The sequence below is a fragment of the Procambarus clarkii genome, chromosome 39, assembly GCF_040958095.1.
Source record: "Procambarus clarkii isolate CNS0578487 chromosome 39, FALCON_Pclarkii_2.0, whole genome shotgun sequence".
Taxonomy (NCBI): domain Eukaryota; kingdom Metazoa; phylum Arthropoda; class Malacostraca; order Decapoda; family Cambaridae; genus Procambarus; species Procambarus clarkii.
Window position 1 is genome coordinate 39,680,140 of NC_091188.1, and position 19,206 is coordinate 39,699,345.

The 19,206-nt window shown below is 48.6% G+C and overlaps 1 protein-coding gene across 1 annotated transcript in view; it reads right to left on the minus strand.

Moving 5' to 3' along the window:
* Positions 1–5,350: 5,350 nt before the first annotated feature.
* The window catches only part of LOC123760265 (protein Star), a 38,053-nt gene continuing 24,197 nt past the window's right edge, over positions 5,351–19,206 (minus strand). The window contains exon 6 of the mRNA XM_045745779.2: positions 5,351–9,097. Within this exon, the coding sequence (XP_045601735.1) occupies positions 8,906–9,097 (192 nt within the window). The 3' untranslated portion in view covers positions 5,351–8,905. The remainder of the gene's footprint in view (positions 9,098–19,206) is intronic.

Consider the following 19,206-nt stretch of genomic DNA (forward strand, 5'->3'; position numbering starts at 1 on the left):
TCCCGCCAGCAGACCCCCTTCTTGTTTGCCTTTCCCTTGGACTCTGCCTTTTCTTCAGGGGTAGAAGGTTTGGAGGACGGCTCTGCCCCGGGTCCCGACGTGGGGGATCCTGGGGCTGGGGAGGAGTCGACCTGGGAGCCTTGGGCCCCCTGTGACCCCGCTTGGGTGCTTTTGCCTTCCCCGCGGGGCTTATTGTTGCAGGGGGAGGGGTTTTCTTACCCCCCTTCCCTGTATGAGTATGATTTGGGTTCGGCTCCTCCCTGGGTTCGGTTCCGGGCGCCTTTGGTTACCTCGGCTCTGTCTTTCCAGGGGTTTGCTACTTCCCATATCTCCGCGAAGGTGGCTCGGGAAGCTCTTTCTGCATACCTCTTGCAAGACCCGGGTTATGCCTCCCCAATGGATCCGCCCTCGTTTGAGTTCGGTTCTTCTTCCCGTTTTTGGGTGCGTTTGGAGGTTCCGGAGTCTTCCTGACTGGCAGACTGCTTTTTCTTTTCGTTGGGGGCGTGGCATGGGTTCTGTCGGACCCGCACACTTGATTGGCGGGAAACTGCTACTTTTATCCAGGTTTACCTGGGGGGCGAGTTTGAGCACCTTAATGCGTGCTTATTCGCGCCTGTGCTTTCTCGGAATGTTGGCTTTTTCCAGCTTCACATGCAGGTTCCTCAGCTTTTGGCTTCGTTGGTTGCGGAGGAGTTGCGCTCCCGTGGGCATTTGGCTTCGGTCTTGCGTTTCTTTTCCCATCTCGAGCTGTCTTCTGCTTGGCTTGAGGAGGATGTGGGAGCGTTGAGTGAAGGGCCTTTGTCCGGGGCGCTGTCTTCGGCAGCTAGGGCATCGGCTGCACTGTTGAAGCTCTTTGCGCCCATCCTGAAGGAAACGGTGTCTGTTTTTTGCTTCTCGCCTCGCGTGCTGTCAGGCTGTGCTCGCCCTCTCTTTGGAATCCGCTTGGGCCCTGGCTCTTAGGTTTTCGTCTCCGTTTTGTCCGTTGCTGTTTGCAGAGACTGCGGTCTCTCAGTTTCTGCACGCGGCTTCGTCTAGTTGTCGTCCTATGGTGGACTTGTTGATTCTCCAGAGCGGTCGTTCTCGGTAGTTTCGGAGGGGTCGTGCCAGGGTTCCGGGTTCCACTGGTCGAGGTGGGCCATTGATGCCAGTTTCTGAGCCATTGTTCCCTTCGGGGCCAGCGTCGTCTGGTCGGCGCAGTGATCGCCCTGTTCGACGGTTGGGTTCTCGCAAGGGGCGTCGGCCCTTTCGCGGTTTGCCCCGTTGACGGGGCGATGGGGGAGAGGCTCGCTTTGTTTGCCCATGCTTGGTCCCACGATTTGTGGGCCTTTTCAGTCGTGTCATCTGGCCTGCGGTGGCGTTGGGCGACTTGTCCTCCTTTGGGGGGTTCGGGGCTAACAGGGCAGGTTTCTTCTCCTGCGCTTCGTCAAGTTGTCTTGGAGTGGGTGCGCTTGGGTGTGGTCGAAATGACTATGTCCCTCAGGTGGGTTTCCCTGTCTGTTTCCAGTGGCGAAACGGGACTGTGCGGATCTGAGGTTTATTCTGGACTTGTCCCGCCTGAACCCCTGGATTCCTTGCCCCTCCTGTCGGATGACTACTCTGTCTCAGGGCCGGCTTTTGTTGGAGCCGGGTGCCTGGATGGTGTCCCTGGACCTCAAGGACGCGTATTGGCACATTCCTATTTATCCGGGGTTCAGGGACTGGTTAGGTTTCATGGTGGGGCATCACGCTTAACGTTTTCGATGCCTACCTTTTGGCTTGAATCTGGCACCTCGCGTTTTCACGTGTATTACCTGGGTTGTGGCGACCCGTCTGCGTCTTCTAGGGATTCGGGTTTTGGCCTACCTCGACAACTGGCTGGTGTGGGCTCCCAGTCGGTCAGCTTGTCTGCTCACCAGGAATATGGTTCTTTCCCAGTTCGCCAGGTTTGGGTTCCTGGTGAACTGGAGGAAGTCCCATCTGGTTCCATCCCAGGTTTGGACCTATTTGGGTCTTGTTTGGAATTCTCGGCCCGCTCCCTTGTCTCTCCCTCCAGAGGCATTGCGGTGGCTGCGAGACCACCATCAGCTGTTTCTGAGGGGGTCCCGGGTCACTCGGCGGTTGCTCGAGCGGTTGTGAGGGAGTCTGAACTTCGCCGTGCTAGTCTACCCGCCGGGTCGAGTTTGGCTTCGGCGTATGTTTTGGTTCCTTCAGGGACGTCCTTTCCGCCTCTCTTGCGATCGTTGGGTTCGTCCTCCGGGGGTCTTATGTCGGTTGCTGCGTCACCGGATTCCACTTCGGAGTTTTCGGGGTTTGGTGCCTTGGCGCCTTCCCGAGCCCTCACTCGATGTGTTCACGGACGCGTCATCTCTCGGCTGGGGCTTTGTGACCAGTGCTCACCAGGCAGGCCAGGGACGGTAGGGTCCGTCTTTCCATTGGGCTCACAGCACGGTTCGGGAGTTCGTGGCTGTGGTTCACGCTTCAGAGGATTCGGGTCGCTCGGGGATCGACCATTCGCCTCCATTCGAACTGTTCTCCAGCGGTTCATTGCCTGAACCGCGGGGGTTCTCTTCGGTCCTTGGCTCTTTGGGGTTGGTCCCTTCAAGTGGTTCGTCTGCTGGATTCTCGGGGTTTGGCTCTCCGTGCGGTTCACGTCCGGGGAGTGTCCAACGTTCTGGCGGACGGTCTGTCTCGCTTCCTTCCTCTGTCCACAGAGTGGACGGTCGACTACGACTCGTTTCGTTGGATCTGCCAGACGTACAGTCTCCCAGATGTGGACCTCTTCGCGTCAGTGTGGTCTCGGCATCTCCCAATATATGTGACACCCTTCCCTGACTGTGAAGCGTTCGCGGTGGATGCCTTTCGGCAGGACTGGTCGAGGTGGGGTTACCTGTACCTCTTTCCTCCGGTCCAGCTGTTGCTTCGGGTTCTGGTTCGGTTGGAGACATTCCCAGGGAGAGTAGTCCTCGTGGCCCCTTGGTGGCCGGCCCAGCCTTGGTTTCCGGTGCTTTTGGCTCGGTGCCCGAACCCGGGACGTTTCGCGCGGCTCCGCCTCTTTCAGCAGGTCGGTCCGATCCGGTACGGGGCTGGTTCACCTTCTCTGCTCTTCGTGTCTGGTCTTTTTGACGCGGGTGTATCACCAATTCTATGGTGATCAGCTGGCTTCGTTGATGGTGTCCCACCTGAGAGCTTCGTCTCGGCGACAGTATGAAGTTTCCTGGCGTTCTTTTTGCCATTTTCTGGCTCTTCGTAGGTTGTCTTTTCTTTCGGATCGGGTTATTTTGTCCTTTCTTTCTTGGCTTTTTCAGGACCGACATTTGATGCCTAATACTGTCGCCTCGTATCGTGCGGCGCTAGTGGAGCCGCTCAAGCTAGCTTTCAGGGTGGACGTCACATCCGCCCCTTTTCGTAAGCTTTCCCATGCTATGTTTCACCTCCGGCCTGCTCATGCGCCTCCTGAGCCATCCTGGTCCTTGGACAGGGTGCTCTCCTATCTTTCCTCTCCTCGGTTTGAGGTGGCCCCTTTGGTTCCTGATTGTTTTTCCAAGGCTTTGTTTTTGTTGGCATTGGCCTCTGGGGGCCGGGTAGGGGAGATTCATGCTCTCATCTGGCGCAGGGGTTTCTGCTCTTTTGGTCCTGGGGGTAGGTTTGTCCGTTTGCAGCCTTCTCCATCTTTTCTGGCGAAGAACGATACGGCTGCTTTCCGGAGGGGTCTGTGGGTCATTGATGCTTGGTTGGTTCGACCGGGGGTGCATCATGTGTTGTGTCCAGTTGTAGCACTTCGCCGTTACCTGCGCGCTTCAGCCGGGGTGGCTGGGGATGCGCTTTGGGTTGATCCGGTTTCCCTTGTTCCCTGTTCCAGGGCTCGGGTCTCCCAGGTTGTCCGCAGGGTTATTAAATCTAGCCAGCCTGCGGTCTATCCTCGCGCCCATGACGTTAGGAAGTTTGCGGCTTTGGCTGCCGTGTTTGGTAATATGTCTTGGGCACATATTCGGGCGCGTGGATTTTGGAAGTCGAACAGGGTCCTGGCCGCCCATTATTTGGTGAACGTCCCTGCTCCTCGGCGTTCTTGTGTTGCTTTGGGTCGCAGGTTGCAGCCAGTTATCTCGACTTCGCGTTGAGGAGTTTGTGGCCGCCGCCTCCCGGGTAAGTCCCCTTTTTTTCCTTCTCTTTGGGTATGTAGCTCCAGGGAGCAGTAGGGGCTTCCCACAGAAAACCAGCGTTGAATGTAATGAAACGCAATTTTCTGGGTGAGCCCTGTAGGCTCCCTGGCTACCCTCCCTCCCATCCGGTCGGCGGGATTTTTCAGTGTTGGTTGAAGCCTAGTTTCCGAAGTGAAGGCAGCCGGTGTGGTGAGGTCCGGGGACCCCCCCTCCTGGGGAGGGGAGGGCTGTGCGGACGACCGGCGCGGCAGTAAATTGATTGTTTGCTTGTTTCATTGGGATTGTAGGGAGTTTTCTACCTCTCTGTTCAGTTTTTGTTGTAGTTTCTTACCATGTGGGGTTTGTTTTGTTACGCCTACCTTTCTGGGTGCCTAACCCCGGTCGATGGCAGATAAGGAAAACCCCCAACCATATGGGGTTTTCCAGGGCCATTGCTCCCTGAAACCTCTCTGAAGGGGCCAGGTTCTGGCGCTGGTCCCTGGTAGGTCTGAACTCCATAGCTAATGTCCCGGTCTAACATAACATACATTAGCCCGATAGGCTCAGGAGGCGCATGTGTGATCTTGTCTCCAGGGAGCCTCTGGGGCTCACCCAGAAAATGGCGTTTCATTACATTCAACGCTGGTTATTTTGGTGGTCTATTGTTTATCAATCATGTGCAGGAGATGCAAGTTTTAGAACATTGTCAAGATGGTCAGCTAACTTTGGGCATAATTTTTGTTTTTAATTTTTATATCGGTATACTACTTTTCTTAGCGATGCTACTCAGATTCTCCTTTGTGCAATGTCCTATGCTTCTAAGGATATAACCAAACTATCACCATGTCAGGGCAATAATCACTCATCAATACAACAAGAATCTCTGTATTGACTGGGTTCTCGTGGAAACGTGCAACTGCACCTTGTACTTGAAATAGCCCTACGTTGAGTTACCCAAAGAGCAAATGACAAGATGCCTATGCAGCAGTAGTCAAGATAATGACACCAAGTAATAAATCTCTTCCAATAGAATGAGTCGCAGGTCATCATCCTGCCTAGACGACTACTGTATTGCTAGAGGTTGTAAGACATTACAAGGTTCTACATCAAATTTGTGTTGATGCAGGCTGTGAAGCAGTGCTACCCTTGAGATGGTGATAAGAATTACTTAAGTAGGCAATAATGTCGAGGGAGAGTAGTATTTGGGAAGGGTGTTAACTGAAAGCTGCATGTAATATAAAAGATTAATTTATTCACAAAACTTAACGTAAAGAAACTGTGTGTATTAGTGTTAACAGTATCACGCCAGCAAAAGCAGTACAGGTACAATTATCATTACCCAGCAGGATGAGATCCACAGGAGCCAGAATGCTTAAGGGAAAACAGTCTCGAGCTGCTTGCAAGGCAACAGAATGATCTAAGTGAACACGCATGATAACTCTCTGGCACTGGCAACAGTAAGGGATAGTGACAGGTATAACACATTACTGAATATTTTAACACTTGTCAGGCAATATTGCAAGTTAAGCACAGTCAAATCTTATCACTGATTTATCTGTCTAAAGCACAGAGCAATTATATAATAATTCCTGGAAAAGATTGCATAATAATATATGATAAACATACACAATGAAATCAGTTATATAACTGGTCCACAGCACAAGTACTAAGTATAATGAAATGCTCAAATTAACCCTGAGACAAATAAATCAATACTCAATACACGAGTCACACAGACTTCATATGTAAAATTACTGATATAGCACAATCAATAACACATTCGTGCAGATCCTAAATGTGGAATACTTTACTTGCAACTGGCTGGGCACTACCACATTGGAAGTGAGGAAACATTTCTTTCTTCACAACCAATGTGTTTCTCCAACACACCGGTTGGAGAAACAGGCAAGAGTAACTGGTAGGGTGCTCCAGTGGATAAGGGAGTACCTAAGCAATAGAAAGCAGAGTTATAGGAGAGGTGAGACCTCAGACTGGCACGATGTCACCAGCGGAGTCCCACAGGGTTCAGTACTCGGACCTATCTTGTTTCTGATATACATAAATGGTCTTCCAGAGGGTATAGACTCATTCCTCTCAATGTATGCTGATGATGCCAAAATTATGAGAAGGATTAAGACAGAGGACAGAATGAGGTTTCAAGAAGACCTGGACAAACTGAAGGAATGGTCCAACAAATGGTTGTTAAGAGTTTAACCTGAGCAAATGTAAAGTAATGAAGATATAGTAGGTGTAGGGAGCAGGGGACTAGATACAAGGTACCATGCGGGAGATTAAATTATTCAAGAATCAGAGTGTGAGAAAGACCTGGGGGTTGATATCATGCCAGACGTCATAAGTCAATATTGACTTTACGAATTTGCGAGAACGGGTTGCAGACTTATCCCCTGAAGCCCACATCAAGAGGATATCATCAGTGGCACATGGCAGATTGGCCAACATAAGAACGGCCTTTGGAAACTTGTGTAAGGAATCATTCAGAACCTTGTATACCACATAGGTCAGACCAATCCTCGAGTATGCAGCTCCAGCATGGAGTCCGTATCTTGTCAAGCACAAGACTAAATTGGAGAAGATTCAGAGGTACGCCACCAGGCTAGTACCTGAGTTGAGGGGTATGAGCTATGAGGAGAGACTACGGGAACTAAATCTCACGTTGCTGGAAGACAGAAGTTAGGAGAGACTTGATCACCACATACGAGATTCTCAGAGGAATTGATAGGGTAGATAAAGACAGTTTATTTAACACAAGGGGCACATGTACTAAAGGACACAGGTGAAAATTGAGTACCCAAATGAGCCAAAGAGACATTAGAAATAAACAAATTTATTGTCAGAGTAGTTGACAAATGGAATGCATTAATAAATAAATAAATAAATGTTTATTTAGGTAAGGTACATACAAGAAATTTTTACAAAGATTGGTTGACTTATAGGTAGAGCTAGTACATACAATGCCTAAAGCCACTATTACGCAAAGCGTTATTAGGAAGTTGTGTGGTGGAGGCAGACTCCACATACAGTTTCAAATGTAGATAAGATAGAGCCCAATAGACTCTGACATCTGTACACTGGTTTATTGACAGTTGAAAAGCGGGAACAAGAGCCAAGGCCCGGCCCCGCAAGCACAATTAAGTGAGTACTGGACTAGCAACCTGTCAGTGCCAAACGTTTCAATTATTAAACTCCTGTCCATTCCAGACATTGAGGGAGTTTTTCTTAACTAGGTGGTCGATTTGTCAAAATCAATCGCAAGTTACAAAATGATATTCCATTCACCTGGGCTCTAGGAGATTCGAACTGTGGACCCCATGAGTGTGAGGCCGAAGCTCTATCGACCGAGCTATTGAGTAGTCCTTGAGGTTATCTTGAGATGATTTCGGGGCTGTAGTGTCCTAATAAGGAAGAATGTTTATTTCCACGGAAGAGTGCATGGTAATTTATTTTACAAAATGATAGTTTACAGCTTATGTAATTGGCCGGCTCAACACTCCCAGAGACATATTCATACCTTATTAATTAGGTGTTGACTCGGCTCCAGGCGCTGAATAGTGTGGTTCCCTTGTCGGATTTAGCTTTCACCTCACAGCAGCCACACATGGCTAACTATGTGCAGGCTATTCGGGTGTGGGGTATTGTACACCGTGATGCAAGATGAGTTTGTGGTGATGGTACAATCACAATGAACTGGGTAAATACATGGCACAATGATACACAGTACTCAGATGTATAATAATGTGGTCTTTGTATGATCTTTTCTAATGTGGCCTTTATACAAGATCATACAAAGATCACATTAGACAAGATCATACAATAGATCACATTTTATACTTGCCCTGGCTGCTACTAGGTACATAGAAACTAGTGATCCATGCCCACGTCATATGAATTGTCAACCACACTATCGTGGAAATAACTATTTCCATGGCACTAGGAGATTTGAACCGCCGACTCCACAAGCGTGAGGCAGAAGCTCTATCACTGTACAAATGAGACAGCCATAATAGGAAAGATTTCAGAGGCAACAAGTTGTTGCCCAATTGAAATTTCAGTTGGGCAGCAGTTTGTTGCCTCTGGAATCTTTCCAGAGGCAACACATTGTATGATCTTTGGGCCACATTGTGTGATCTTGTCTAATGTGGTCTGTTGTATGATCTTGTCCAGTGTGGTCTGTTGTATGATCTTGTCCAGTGTGGTCTGTTGTATGATCTTGTCCAGTGTGGTCTGTTGTATGATCTTGTCCAGTGTGGTCTGTTGTATGATCTTGTCCAATGTGGTCTGTTGTATGATCTTGTCCAGTGTGGTCTGTTGTATGATCTTGTCCAGTGTGGTCTGTTGTATGATCTTGTCCAGTGTGGTCTGTTGTATGATCTTGTCCAGTGTGGTCTGTTGTATGATCTTGTCCAATGTGGTTGTTGCATAAGCTTATCTAATGCAGTATTTGTATGATCTTGTCTAATGTGGTATTTGATCTTGTCTTATGTGATCTTTATATAATCTTGTATAAACACCACATTATACAAGATCATATGAATACATTAGAAATGATGATACAACAGACCACATTAGCCACAATAATATGATAAACCCATATACATTTTTCTGCTGCATTATGTTGGGAATTATGAAATATTTGGTCACTAAAATATCAGTTAACTTGTGAAACCCTTATGTGTTTTCTGAAAACAATTAGCAATCAGTGCACGTGTTAAAAGCTAGTTATTTTCTTAGATAAAACAAAAACAGGCTCTTTAAAAATGATTAACAGCTCAGCTCTTGTTCATAGTTTGATTCAACAGTTGAGGCAGGGCGAACCAGGCATCAACGTCCCTGACACCAAGAAACTTATAGCCCTGCGACTGCATGTACTCTCGGAGAACACCTTCGCCCTCTGGGATGTGGTTGATCTCCACACACAGGAGCCGGATCTTGATCTTGTCCCAAGGGAGAGTCCGCAACACCTGTCACCAAGAAACATGTATTGATATTTTAGATATTGTAAATAGGATAGGTATACAATTGAGTGGGAAACCTAGTGTTCATCGATGAAGTTGACATTTTGAGAATGAAGTTTGACTCTTCAATGACCATGAAAAGACTTGTGCTTATCCTAGCAAGCATGGCAGGCAAGAAATTAACTGCCTTAAATCAAATCTCATACCTTCTTTACATCAGAGGCTGCAAAACCCTATACGAGGCCCAGGTTTGCTCCCATCTTGAATACGCACCGCTCTCCCGGAAGGCTTATGATGATATATTAGACTTGTACCCAAGATTAACCATGTAATGTATCAATTATACAATGTGTGTATGTGATGTAACTATATAACCTGAGCTTGTAAAAGCACCTTAAATCACCTTCAGTGATTAAGTGCTTAATTGCACACTAGTTTCTCTATCAGCTATCTCACCTGAAGGTGGAGAATCATGCGAGATGATTTCTCCAGTCTTGATCAGTCAGCGCATCAGAGCCTTCAACACTGCATAGATGTATGTTGGCGTATATTCCATTATGTATAAGGGAAGTGTTCTCAAGGTTCCCCATCTGTCTCAGTTTTGTGGACAACCAGAAGTTTGCAATCACAGTACAAGGCACTCAGCAATCAACAGTCTCATGCAGGCTGTGTCTTTTTCAAAAACTTCAATCCATCATTTTTTTTTTAGATATATACAAGAGTTGTTACATTCTTGTACAGCCACTAGTACGCCTGGCGTTTCCTGCTTGATGGGGTTCTGGGAGTTCTACTCCCCAAGCCCGGCCCGAGGCCAGGCTCGACATGTGAGGTCGTGAGGTTTCGGGCAGGTCCCTGGAATACAATCCCCGCCAGGAAGAATCGTTTTTACATCCAAGTACCCATTTTACTGTTGAGTTAAACAGAGGCTACAGTTAAGGATTTGAGCCCAGTAAATCCTCCCCGGCCAGGATACGAATCCATGACAAAGCGCTCATGAAACGCTGTAGTCTTACCACTACACCACGGAGACTGTGATCATTGATCATTCATTCCTAGGCAGACTTGCATTTGGAACACATTTGCTCAACATGTAGATATACTTAAAATCAAGACAAATAACCAGAGGAAGGCTTTAGCACACAGTTGGCTCATGATTCATCTTGATCCCTACTTGATTGTTACTTAGCATTAAATTTTAGTTACTCATAATGATAAAATAAAATAAAAAACCAGCGTTGAATGTAATGAAACGTCATTTTCTGGGTGAGTCCCGGAGGCTCCCCAGAGCTATCCATGGCTGATATGGATACCCTAACTATTTTGCATCAGTCGATGTGGGTGGAGTTCTAGGTCTACCGGGGACCACGAGCCAGAACCTGGCCCCCTCAAAGAGGCACGGGGAGCAATGGCCCATATAAATGCACATGATTTGGAGCATTCTATATCTGCCATAGACCGGGACAGGCACCCTGAAAGGTAAGCGCCACAAAACAAACCCCTATTCTGGTTAACAACAAAAATCGACAAACGAGTGGACAGAACTCCCCCAGGAAAACGAACTAACAAGCATGACGTCACACGAGCCGCATGTCTGCGCAGCTCCCCCCCTCCCCAGGAGAGGGAAGGGGGAGCCCCAGACCCCCACGCCGGCGATCCCCGCCCCAGTTCTGAGGCTGGATATCAAAACCGCGAAAAAAACGCCGACCGGAGGGCGGGAGGGTGCCGGGGAGCCTCCGGGACTCACCCAGAAAATGGCATTTCATTACATTCAACGCTGGTTTTCTGGGGGGAGCCCCTACGGCTCCCCGGAGCTACTTCACCAAAGACTACCTAAGAAAACAAGGGGACATACCCGGGAGGTGGTCTGCGAACCACTCCTCAACACGAAGTCGAGACAACAACCCAAGGACCACTCCGGAAAGCAGCAGGCACATCATTCACCAGAAAAAGGGAGAATGGCCACAGACGAAGAAACCTATGACCACGACCATAGGAGCCAAAAACCACTGTGCCTGAGAAGAGCATGAAGCTCTGCCACACGACCCCCAGAGGCCAATGCCAACATAAAAAGAGCCGAGGCAAAGCAAACCTGACCCCAAGGAGCCACAACCACCATGGAGATGAAAAACAGGAGAGCACCCTGTCCAAAGACCAGGACGGCACAGGCAGTGCATAAGCAGGCCGGAGGTGAAACAATGCACGAGACAGCCTGCGAAACGGAGCAGAAGGAACATCGATACCGAAAGCTAGCAGCAGAAACCAAGGTGCCAGACCCAGGAACGGCCCCAAGCGCCTCTACATCCTCCGCAAGCCAATCCTATGACAGCCCCAGGAGGGAAAAGAAAATGCAGGCCCAAAACCAAAATGCCACAAGCGTGCAAGTCCACCACCACAAGTGCAGCCAACAGGGGAAGGAACCCGCATAAGGAGCTGCCCCGCACCAACATCCCGCAGAAGGGCAGGAGCGAAAAGACTCATTAAGAGGAGCAAAATCGCCCCCAGGAAAACGAGTAGCGCCGAGACAGCGCGAAGAGAAGAGATATGCAGAAAAGAACAAGAAGGCCAAACACCCAGAAGCTGCCGGGAATAGAACCCACAAGCCCTAGAAAGGACCGGAGGGAAGAAGCAAAACCGTCCCGAACCTTCGAGAACAAAAAGAAGCAAACACAAAGGATGAAGGCACAAAAACCCCGTCTCACCCGAGACCAAAAGTCATGCAGAAACCCCAAGAAGAGGGGGACATGACGGAGAAGGCCCATCCCGGAAAAAAGGGGCAAAGACCGTAGAAAAGCACCCATCGACAGGACGGAAACAACGGACACAATGGACAAGGAAACCGAGCCCAGGGAGGGGCCGACGCCCACAAAGCACGTGCGGAGAGGGGGAACGGAAAACCCCACACCACAAAGCCGCAAGCCCCGCCCAGAGGGGTAAAAATACCCCGGCGGGGACCAACGGGGCCTGAGGCCCCTCATGTTAGCCCCACCCCAGCCCCGGGAACCCACCCTGCAGGCCCCGGGGCCGAGCTGTCCCCTCAAAGCCCCAGCGTCAAGAAAAACCCCGGGGCAGCCGGGAAAAACACTAAGGAAGGGAGCCCACTAGGCTCTGGAACTAGAACCGAAACCGGAGGATAGGTGAGGGGCGAGATGAAGACCCCAAGCTCATCCCCAGCCAGCACAACGAGGCGAGGACAAGACAGAAAATCCAAGGAACATGGAAAAACCAGGCCCGGCACAGCAAGACCGGTAATTAAGGAAGGAGGGCCCCAGAGGGAGCACGGAAGGGCCGAACATAATGCCACAGCCAACCCCGACACGCAGCTGCAGTACCAAAACCGCAGCAAAACGTCACCACACTCCCCGAGGAAGCGACAGAAGATAGATAAATCGTACATGAGTGACACACAAGGGGACACAGGCGGAAACCGAGCACCCAACTGAGCCACAGGGACGGTAGAAGAAATGTGTGCAGTGAAACAGGCAATTGAAGGAACACATTAGACAGCCCAACTTGGGCTGACCCTACACACAGCCCCAAGAGCAGAGACGAGAGCGCCCATGAAGCACAGAAACCGCTCGACAGGCAAACAACTGGGAAGAGGCGGAACCAAAGAGCCAGAGCCCAATCCTGCAAGCACAAGGAGGCGAGCACAAAACACCCTTGACACAGGAAAACATACCACCAAACAGGCACCCCCACCATTGCACTGCGGAACAAGGTGGAGGCGGGGCCCCGAACTCAAGCAAGGTTAGACAAGCATAGGAGAGGGGCAGGAGGAGTACAGGCAGGAGCCGCCTCGGAAGGGACAAGAGGCCACCCACAGACACCCGTGAACCGAGGAAGGAATCAGGTGGAGAGAACAAGAGCTGCCCAGTATGGGCTATAATAGCCCTGCAGTAGGCACCTCGGGTGATACGGGTCACGTTCTCAAGTACGTATGTACACCCATTCCTACTTCCAAAAACAAAAACGGCATCAGGACAAAGGAGACGCCAAACTGCACCAACTCACCTGCAGAACTTAGGCGCTGAAGGGCCATGACGCAAGCTTTCGAGTCCGTAGCCGCCGGAGGCGGCCAGGGCGCCCATGCTGGAGAGGAGGGGAGAGGCGAAGGAGGCTCCCCACCCTAGAACGCAGGGAAAAACCTCATGACTTCCCCACAGCGGTACCCCAGAACACCCCCAAAAGCAACGGGGCACGGATTGGATTAAGAAAAGATCGAGAGGCGAAGCCCCCCCCCCCAAAGAGAAAATGGAAGCAGAACACGTGTGCACACCGCCCGGAACCAAAACAAACTCCCACGGCACATGCGCAGAACGCGAAAGAACAGTAGCCCAACAAGGTGAGAAGTAGCCTAACCAGGCGAGAAGTAGCCCAACCGGCTACAAGGAGCCCAACAAGGCGAGAAGTAGCCCAACTGGCGACAAGCAGCCCAACTGGCGACAAGCAGCCCAAACTGCTACAAGGAGCCCAACTGGTGACAAGCAGCCCAAACTGCTACAAGGAGCCCAACCGGCTACAAGGAGCCCAAAATGGCTACAAGGAGCCCAAACGGCTACAAAGAGCCCAACCTGTCCAGAACAGAAGGAACCAGTATGGAGGTAAACTCCAGGACACGCAGGAGATAAGCCGCAAAGGCCAACCGCACCGCAAGCGAAGAGATGCGGTTAGCCGAAAACCTCCGGAAGACGGAACCGAAGAAACCACAGGGACACGGAACCGAAGAAACCACAGGGACACGGAACCGAACCCGGGGAGGAGCAGAACCCAACCCCAAACCGTACGCAGAGAGGGGAAAGAAAACCCCACTCCTCACAACAGTAAGCCCCGCTCAGAAGGACGGAAATCCAGGCGGGGCGCAATGGAGCCCAAGGCCGCTCCTCCCCAGCCCCAGGAGGCTTTACACCAGGCCTCGGGGCCAAGTCGACATCCAAAGCCCCGGCCCCACAAGAAAAAGCCGGGGCAGCCGAGAGAGCTGGAAGAGAAGGGGCCCACTGGTCAGACCCCGGAGCATCGGCCGTAGGAATAGACTCGTATGCCTCCGCAGCTACCCCGGACGGGGTAACCCCCGAAACTGCCCAAGTCTCAAAACTTCTAACCCCGCCCCGACCCCGAAGCCTACAGATGCGTAGGGGCCGGAAGCAGGAGGGGGAAAAACAAGGGGGGCGTGGAAGAACCAAGGCCGAAGTGACCAAAACCCCCAAGTCTGGGTCCCTACACAAGCGGGGCAGCATCGGGGCGTCCGGGGAAGCGACAAACCTGAGCGCGTTGCAACATCCTATCCTGCAACGCGCGAGCTGCATGCACCCACGGGAATTCATCAGCAGACTTGGTGAATGGAGTCACGAACAAGCAACAAAGCTCGCAGGACTCGGGGTCGAATGTGTCACCGACCCAACAGGCAGCATGACGAAGGCAAAAACAAGGAGTCACTCAGACAAAGGGACAGAGCAACCCTCAACTCGCACAAAGCGAGAGGGGACGCAAGGGTCTCAACTATCGGACGCGAGAGACCCCGGGGGGTTTCCCAGGGCCCCCTAGACTGGGCCTGCTAAGGGTTATCCCAGGCAGGGCACTGCTAACCGGCGTCCCAAACTACCAAGCAAACTGCTAAAGCTGAACCCACGGGACGTGTCCACCCGTGAGGGCGAAGCAGGGGGTGCCACCACACAAACGAACCTAATATACGGGGGGGGGGGGCACAAGGCAGACCCCCCTACCAGGCAAAAACAAATATAAAAGAAAAACCACACAAGTTTTGTCATTTAAGTTTATCATGCCCGAAACGCTTTGCGTAATAGTGGCTTTAGGCATTGTATGTACTAGCTATACCTATAAGTCAAACAATCCTTGTAAATATTTATTGTATGTATGTACCTTACCTAAATAAAATTGTATTGTATTGTATTGTAAGTGGACAACGTACCCAGAGGGAACAGAGCCGGCCGCTGTCATAGGTGAAAACTAGCTACGCAGTACCCTGCGCCCCACCAGTGCTATAACTACCACTTACCCCAAGGTAAACAAGGGAGTAAAACCCCCAAACACTCGGGGCGGCCAAACGCCAAGCAGCGAAAAGCCAACAGAGGTAGACCCAAGGTGACGTGGAAGGCAACCCCAAGCCCCAAGGGCGGTACTTACAGGGCACTCAGGGAAGGTGACCCTAAGCACATGCAGCCCGAGTACCTCAGAATACTACTCCAGCTCACACGACCACCGTAAGAGCAGCACTGCAAACAAGTCATAGCACTGAGACAAGACCGGAGCTGGAGCCACACGACCGTGCATTATCCCATCAGCCGAGGAACTGAGGCGGGGATCGCCGGCGCGGGGGTCTGGGGCTCCCCCTTCCCTCTCCTGGGGAGGGGGGGAGCTGCGCAGACATGCGGTGCGGCTCGTGTGACGTCATGCTTGTTAGTTCGTTTTCCTGGGGGAGTTCTGTCCACTCGTTTGTCGATTTTTGTTGTTAACCAGAATAGGGGTTTGTTTTGTGGCGCTTACCTTTCTTGGTGCCTGTCCCGGTCTATGGCAGATATAGAATGCTCCAAATCACATGTGCCATTGATCAAAGGCCCACAATCATATGGGCCATTGCTCCCCGTGCCTCTCTGAGGGGGTCAGGTTCTGGCTCGTGGTCCCCGGTAGGCCTAGAACTCCACCCACATTGACTGATGCAAAACAGTTAGGGTATCCATATCAGCCACGGATAGCTCCGGGGAGCCGTAGGGGCTCCCCCAAGAAATAAAATGTTTATTCAGGTAAGGTACATACATACAAGAGATTTTACATAATTTGATCGATTTATAGATAGAGCTAGTACATACAATGCCTAAAGCCACTATTACGCAAAGCGTTTCGGGCAGGAAAAACATTAATGACTAAAACTTAATACTAATTGAGTATAAAGAATAAAATGTATTGAGAACAAATAAAAATAAAGAAAAAAAAGGGGGAAACATGGCTCAAAATGCAGCACAAATATAATTAGGTCGACAAACAGCGTTGTTTAAGAAAACAGACATGGGTTGACAATAGGGGGGTAAGGTAGGTTACAGGGAATTAATTAGGTAGTGCTTCGTTTTTATCTTAAACTGGTTGAGAGAGGTACAGTCTTTAACATGGTTGGGAAGGTCATTCCACATTCTGGGTCCCTTGATTTGTAGAGCATTTCTAGTTTGATTAAGTCGTACTCTTGGAATATCAAAACTGAATTTATTTCTGGTGTGGTGCTCATGGGATCTGTTACAACCTTCAATGAAGCTTTTGAGGTCAGGATTGGCATTACAGTTCAGCGTTTTATATATGTATAATTCACATGAGAGAATGTGCAGTGACTTAATATCTAACATATTCAGAGATTTGAGTAGGGGTACCGAGTGATGTCTGGGGCCAGAGTTGGATATTGTCCTAATAGCAGCTTTGTGTTGAGTAATTAGAGGACGTAAATGATTTTGGGTAGTAGAACCCCAAGCACAAATACCATAGTTGAGATATGGATAGATGAGGGAGTAATAGAGCGTCACCAGGGCATGGCGTGGTACATAATATCTGATCTTAGAAAGAATGCCAACAGTTTTTGAAACTTTTTTGATATATTTAGAATGTGTCCCTGGAAATTCAGCTTGTGGTCAAAGAGAACGCCAAGGAATTTGCCATCTAATTTGTTACAAATTTGGGTATTGTTTATTCTGAGATTTATTTGATTAGAGGATTTATTGCCAAACAGAATATAGAAAGTTTTGTCAATATTAAGGGTGAGTTTGTTGGCCGTTAGCCAAAGATGGACTTTATTTAGTTCAGTATTTACTGTGGCATTTAGAGCAAGGGGTCAGGACTGGAGTAAATGAAGGTTGTGTCGTCAGCAAATAGAATTCGTTTGAGGTGTTGGGAGGCATTTGGAAGGTCATTAATGTAGATGAGAAAGAGGAGAGGGCCAAGTATGCTGCCCTGAGGAACACCGATGTTGATGGATAGGGTGGGAGAAATTGAATTATTCACAGAAACATACTGGAGCCTGTCAGTAAGGTAAGATTTGAAGTATTGCAGGGAGTGTCCTCTGACCCCATAATGATGTAATTTAAGAAGAAGGTTTTGGTGGTTGACAGTGTCAAAAGCCTTACGCAGGTCCACAAATAACCCAACAGGGAACTCATTTTTATCAAGAGCTACATGAATCAAGTTAATCATACTAATAAGTGCATCGTTAGTGCTTTTTTTGGGTCTGAAGCCATATTGACAAGAGCTAAGTATATTGTGTTTGGCTAGATAAGAGTAAAGCTGCTTGTAGATTAGTTTTTCAAATATTTTTGACAAGTTAGGCAGGATTGATATAGGTCTGTAGTTGTTAACATCTGTGAGATCACCACATTTGTGGACAGGGGTTACTCTCGCTTTTTTTTTTAGAATATCTGGAAAGGTTTGGAGTTCAAGTGACTTGTTGAAGAGCAAAGCAATAGCAGGGGCTAAAGATCTGGAGGCTTTTTTGTAGATTAAAGTTGGTATCTCCTCAAGGGCACTAGACTTGGTTTTAAGGGAAAGGATTATCTCATTAACGTCAGTGGAATTAGTAGGCTTTAGGTACAGAGACTGTGGATAGGTACCTGTAAGATAGTCCTTAACATCAGAACTGGAAGATGGAATATCATTTGCAAGGGATGACCCAATGGAAAAGAAGAACCTATTGAACTCAATAGCAGAATCAGAGGCTGAAAGCTGACCATCGTTATTGGACAGGAGTGTTGGTTTGTTATTTAAAATCTTCTTAGATCCCAATATTTGTGAAATTGTGCTCCAAGTTTTTTTAATGTTGCTCTTTATTTGGGTAAATTTATCCTCGTAGTATTTAGTTTTGACTCGTCTAATTATTTTAGATAGCAATAACGAGTAATTCTTTGAGAATTCTTTGGAGACAATTCCTAACCTATACTTCTTCTAATGATTAATAAATAAAAAGCTTACAAAAAATAAGCTTCAAGGGACAGGTTTCTGAGGAGCAGATGTAGAATAACAGCTCTTAGCTTGCAATTTCATTAGAAACGTTAGCAAAATTCCTAATGAACCTGGAATTTTAGAGACTTATACAGTCAGCAATGCTAGGTAGCCTCTAGTGTAAGAATAAAGGTAATTGAAAAAGACTAGTGGCCGATGGAAGGCAGCTTCTATTTATACCCAACCAAACTCATTCGATTGTAGTGTGCCTGTGGTTATCAGGGCTGAAGGCTAGAGTCCGTCGTACACCCTCAATATTTATCCATGTAAACAATTGAGCGATCGTGAGTCAATTGGTTCCATACAGCAACAACCTTATTTCTAAACAAATGTTTTATGAATCAAACTTATCCAATTTATATCTATTATTTCACATTCAGTTTTTAGCTTATATGTTTAACATCTGTATTTGTTCTGTAACATCTGTATTTGTATTAACATCTGTAAATTTGTATTTGTTCTCAACACCTTTTATTCTTTATGCTCAATTAGTATTAAGTTCTAGATATTAATGTTTTTCTTGCCCGAAACGCATTGCGTAATAGTGGCTTTAGGCATTGTATGTACTAGCTCTATCTATATATCAATCCATTAATGTAACATCACTTGTATGTATATACCTTACCTGAATAAACATCTGAATCTGAATCTTATCAATGCAGTATCTCCTGTAATTATTCGATAACACCGACTATGAATGTTCTTGTTGTGAGACTTAAATCTCCTTCAGGCTTTGATTTTGGCATCAATTGCCATCTGGCAATACCCAGACCAAGGCTGATCAGAAGGCTTGGTCACATACTGCCGGTGAGGAATGCACCACTGCTGGAGGTCCAGTATGAGACTAGTGAAGGCGTTTGCTTGGCAGTTCATGTCCCCTTGGAGAAAGGCATTCAATTCAGTTGCTTCTAGCTTTGAGCAGCGAGCTGTCCAGTTTCCTCTTTTTCAAAGCCAGACAGTGTGAGTAGATTTTTCAACCTCTATCTGTTGAGATAGCCAGCATAGTAAAGGCATCAAGGTGGTCTGATGAGCCAGCATATCCCAGTGGTAGGGATATGTTGGAACCAACACTGCAGACCCTGCAATGAACTATGCTTGCACGTAGGTCAGTTAGGACAGGATCGAGG